The following is a 5,524-nucleotide window of genomic DNA, read 5'->3' on the forward strand; positions in this document are numbered from 1 at the left end:
TTTGATCAATAAAGAGTAATCATTTTTAATATAATTTAATTAATTTGTGCCTACTAGCCGTCTATTAACAAGGATTAATAAACAGATTAGAGCTAAGATTATAATAATTAGTATTAGATAGTTGCGATATTAACCTAATATCAAGTAGAACACTGTGTTATGTCCATGAACTGTACTTTAACTATTAAAACATTAAGTACAGGGAGCCTTTTTTTAATGTCAGGAAATCCTCATGGATGCCCTCCGCCCGTGTGACGCGAAGGGTTATATAGGATTCCTTTTGATCAAAACCTGTTCCATCTGCTCACCTGTGCACCGCTGTGGCAGTGCCCCTCCGATCTATGCAATTTAAAGCTGTCAGTGGCACTGCAACTGTTATGGAAAGTACAGGGAGCCTACTAACCTAACCTTTTAGAACAATTTTTCTTTGTATACTTTAACCTTTCATTGAGTTTTCCTACCAAGACGCGCTTAAAGTAAGCTCATTATAATGTTAAAACGTGGTTACAACTATGATGTTTTATAGGCAGCTTTGTGGCTATTCTTTCACTGAATTCGTACCATGACGCGACATTGACATTACAATAATATTGTTCTTTTATCAAATTTAGCAATTGACTGAGGCAAATAACATTTATTGGATACATAAATATATATCTAGTAGCAAAAGACAGCTACTTATGAAAGAGTCGTTCGGGGAAGTACTGTCACCATACCTATTTCTGCCTCCAAATAGCATGAGCATTGCTGCATTTCGGTTCTGAAGGGTAAGGTTTCCAGTGAAACTACAGGCATATGGGACATGTGAACTGTATGTCTCCTGGAGCCGGGTGCAATGGCAGTGCCCCTCAGATCTTTACTTTAAAGTTTTAATGACACTTCAACTGTTATGGATAGACATATCGCTTTCCTCCAGGCCCACGACCTTGTTCCTTCTGTCACTTGGTATCGTAAAAAAATCACTATTAGTATTAAGAACAATTGACATAAGTTGGCAAGTTCCATGTGCTGTAATTTCGCGAGCACCCTTCAAAACTGGAGTGCAATAATGTTCTTTTTACTGCTTGGCGGCAGAAATAAGGTAAGATAGCAGTACTTCCCAGAACAAGCTCTTTCACAAGGAGCTCTACCATTACTAATGTACACATTAGTTCAGAATCCTCGCCATTTTTTAGCATTTACAAAATGCTATAACACGTTAGTGCATTTTGTTTAATTTACTACCTATATGTAAGACTTCGTCTGATGTTTCGCGTTTTTTTTTGTAACGTTGTTTTCTTATAAGACATCTCTATTTACATGAAAGGAAATTAGTAACTAATTTTACTAAAATATACAAAATTCCAAATTTAAAGTTTTTCTTTAACTTCTCATGGAAAGTAAAGGTGTGTGCACGATCGCCTAAAACTTGCTATTCACTCTGACCTAAACTACCTTTAACCAAACAATTACAGTGACTCACGAGGCTTTTCTTCGAATAGCTATAAAATTCCCAATAAGATAAATAACCTCAACTAGATGTTCTGAAGCAACAGCGAGCTCCTGACAACTTTGTGTTGGTGAGTCACTTGCGGGAAGCGGGCGTCCTTACACTGCGTATCAGATTGCACGCAAACCGACCTCCGACTAGGTTTAGCAATCCTACTATAATCTAGACATGATTCTAGATATTCAAAAACAATAACGGCCATGCCCTTTCTACACAAGTGATAACTAGACATTCAAAATTATGAGTGGGTACGCAAGCGACAATATTTCTTTTTATTAGTTGTGACCATTGTGGTCATAGAAATAGATGTGGCTTCTACCTCTGGCCGGGGAAACTAACAAGGCCCGAATAAGTCTCTGAAAGGAGAGATACCCCACGGCGTCACTCATCCGCTCGGAACACCTTCCTCCTGGGCCTGATCTACCTTGACAAACTTGGAAGTCCCTAAATAGGCTGCGGACCCAAGTCGGCCGAAGCAAGGAGTACATGCACGGGTGGGGTTACAGCTCGGAGAGCGCATGTCCGTGTGTTGTCTCTCCCCGGGCAATGGCACATATTTTGTCCTGCCCTGCGTGTTCCTACATCTGCACACGCGAGGACCTGTACAACGCCACTGATAATGCTATCTCAGTCACTAAGTACTGGTGCTCACAAATATAAACGTCATAGTCGACACGCCAAGAAGAAGAATAGATGTGGCGTATTATTTGGTATTTTACAGGCGTATCACTTTCACTTACCACCAGACACACGACTTGTTCGTCCCGTCCCTTAGTATTATAAAAAAACTTCACAAGCACATTTTTGGTGGGCGATGAGTGACTCTACGATAAGTCGTAAATAAATGCATACAGGTTGTGATTTCTCCACCTACATCCGCGAGTGTATTCTTCAAAACTCAATCAATAGTTATTTGTTATGCAAGGCTGCAAAGTTGTTGTTTGCTTGTATTGAATCCTAAGCGTAGCGAGTGTTTCAAGGCACGAGTCGCGAAACAACTTTGCTGCCGGGCGAAACACAACTTTTCACCTCACTATAGCGAGGAAAATGGTAGATGAAAGAAAATAGTTGAACTCATTGACTTACAAATAAATGGCGACGGGTCTAATACAAAAACCACAAAAAAAATGTCCCAAGTCAACCTATTTAAACGTAGTGACATTTCAAGGAATATGAAAAAGCTAAAACGTTGAATTTAAATTGTAATGTCATCGCAGTACTGTCTAATTTTGCTTGCTTCGCTGTCAATCGAACAAACGAAGACTAGAGCGTGAATGACGGTCTGTAATGATGTCCATATAATTGTAAGTCAATGGTTGAACTATAACAAATCAGTTTTTATCAACAATATAAAATATATGAACTGATTAATATTACATAAATAATGTACGTCAAATCGCGTAGTTGAACGTGTCAGTATGTTTTTTTTTTTCATCGAAAGAAAAGTGCACCACAGTCCATCGTCAAGTTCGATTTTCAAAAACCTTTTCCACGCTAGAGTGGAAAAAACGCTTTTACGCCCAGTAAAAGCTTTCCGAGCCAGTGAGGTGAAAAAGTTATTTCTTTATTAGTATGTAAATGCCCGTCCATACATTCGAGCACTACAGCAAGGAAACTTGCGCAAGTCAAGTAAAGGTCACATATGTGTGTTGTTTAAAGAAAAACGGTACCACTAGCAAGGGTGCAGACCTCAAAAGTCGCATTGGTACTAGTATACATCGTTGGGTCCTAATAATTTGATCATTTTCACTTTTTTGTAGGAAATCCTTAATTTCATTATAATCTATAAGGTAGCGTTAAAACAAAATCAAACATATTCAAGGAAACCTCGAAATACAAGGAAAATATACCAGATTGAAAGTTTGGAAGCCTCTCCTGTAAAATTGTGATTTTGCGCTTTGTCCCTTATACAAAGTACCCATCGACATGTAAGTACCAATGTGATTTAATGCCAATTTAAAAGTAAACCATTCACACCAAATTCGGATGTAGTATTTATTAAATTTGGTACATATTACTACTTACTTAATTTGTATTTATAAAATTCAAAATATAAATAAATAAATAGACCATTTTACAATAAAATTGAAATCAACTTTTACTTACACGAAGGTTATACTTATTTATATTTAATTTTACTTCTGACGATTTGTAATAATTTGTGCATTATTTATTTTCAATGAAATAATAATGTAATTAATTATAATACAAATTTAGATTTATTTAGAATATATAATTGACATTGCATTGATCAAACATGAACTCTCAAGGCATATGACAGGGTTCATATTTGATCCTGTACTGATTAATTCACGGCCTATGTATGTATGCAATAAACATTTTAATTTTGATTTATTTATTTATTGTGTACACATATACATTTACAGTGGCTTGTAAATGTATATGTGACACCCTAAAAGGCAAAGTGATACTGGCACTTACTAATTATAAAAGTATTAAAATAAATGCGATATTGTTAAATAAATCATTACAATTATGTATAAATAAGATAAATTAAGAATGATATAGAAATATGTTTAATTAAATTACATTTTGTCATTGAAAAATTCTTTAATATTATAACTAACTATAACTTTTATATACGAGGAATTCTTTTAAATTTTTAGAGAAAATTTTTAATTCTTTAATTTCTTTTATGTAAATTGATATGTGATTGTAAATTTTGGTTACTATAACTTGCTTAATTGATGTAGATTTCTATTGTTACGTTTAATTTGTAGTTATCCTTAGGTATAACCAGAAATACCTCAGTGGTGTCAAGCGCGACATGTAATCAAACGATTCAAGAATATATCGTGACGGAACCTTCAACAGAAAAAGTTCAACGTTGTTTAAAAACATGTAAAGACCCAGCCCGCTTTGTACCACTTCGGTGAACCTTAATTTCTATTCATTGATGAGACCAATGTCCAGCAGCGGGACATGAAAGTGTTATATGCGTCTATATCGTTATTTCAATACTAATACACGTACCTAGGTGTTGTGTATACGTAATATTATATACATTAAAAAATACTCCTTATCGTTTTATTTTAGCAATAAGATATAGAAACATAATTGCTGTGGTTTTGTCGGAAATTAAATGTAACACAGGCGTGCTAGCGTCACTCACCACTAGACACCCGAGTACACGACTTGTTCACCCCGTCACTCCATTTGGGATCGGAGAAATAGTTTCATTTCCAATTAACTTAGATATAATGATATAACATTTTTATTGTTTGAGTATCTTTAAACCTTAACCGTATTCACTGGGTAGCAAAGCCGAGTTTTAAAAGATTTTGCTTCAGTCTGTTTTTGGATTCTTCTGAAATGGGTTTCTGGGGAAGATGTGGTGGACCCATTCTAAGGCCTGTTATGAGTTCCATCGCAGCTTTCGATGCGCCTGCAGTTCCTGAAAATGTTTAACAATACATTTATAAACAAAAGAAACATGCAGATACTGACTCTTGTGCGACATTTAATTTGAAATTTGCCATTACATGTAATTCACCGAAAAGGTGCAGTACACCATCGTGAGGAAACCTACACGTCGAAGAAGGTTCATAATCTTGAAACATGTGAAGTCCCTAGACCGAATAGGCCCAGCGTGGCGGACTACGGCCTAAAACCCTCGCCTGAGAACGTGCCCAGCATTGGGACGTATAAATAGGTTGATGATAATGATGACGATGATGAAGAAGATGATGATCTACATAGTTACTATATATAATGATAATCTGCATAATTGACATGGGGTGCACGAAAGGGCCCACCCCGCAAGAACAAAGAAATTGTATTCCTAGTAGTATTTACATCTGACGCACCCTGGTCGGCAGTCACCCAATACCTAACACTGATGGGCAAATTATGACTTGATGACAAAACATGGAGGCTACTTGTGGTTTAGTTCGGCTTAGTTCTTATAATATAAGAAGACAATTAAGGCAATGAGTGTAACAAGGGCGTATCACGTAAAAATTTAATTCCAGAAAATTCCTATATCTTTTTTAGTGTTTATAATATGACTCTTAT

The 5,524-nt window shown here is 36.1% G+C and overlaps 1 protein-coding gene across 2 annotated transcripts in view; it reads right to left on the bottom strand.

The window, feature by feature from the left end:
- Positions 1 to 4,100: 4,100 nt before the first annotated feature.
- Positions 4,101 to 5,524, bottom strand: part of LOC113236625 (N-acetylneuraminate lyase-like) — an 18,183-nt gene continuing 16,759 nt past the window's right edge. For both annotated transcript variants that reach the window (XM_026472786.1, XM_026472787.1), the window contains exon 7: positions 4,101 to 4,904. In XM_026472786.1, coding sequence (XP_026328571.1) covers positions 4,759 to 4,904 — 146 coding nt within the window. In that variant the 3' untranslated portion in view covers positions 4,101 to 4,758. The remainder of the gene's footprint in view (positions 4,905 to 5,524) is intronic.

Source organism: Hyposmocoma kahamanoa, unplaced genomic scaffold, assembly GCF_003589595.1.
Source record: "Hyposmocoma kahamanoa isolate Upper Pololo Valley unplaced genomic scaffold, ASM358959v1 92, whole genome shotgun sequence".
Lineage (NCBI taxonomy): Eukaryota > Metazoa > Arthropoda > Insecta > Lepidoptera > Cosmopterigidae > Hyposmocoma > Hyposmocoma kahamanoa.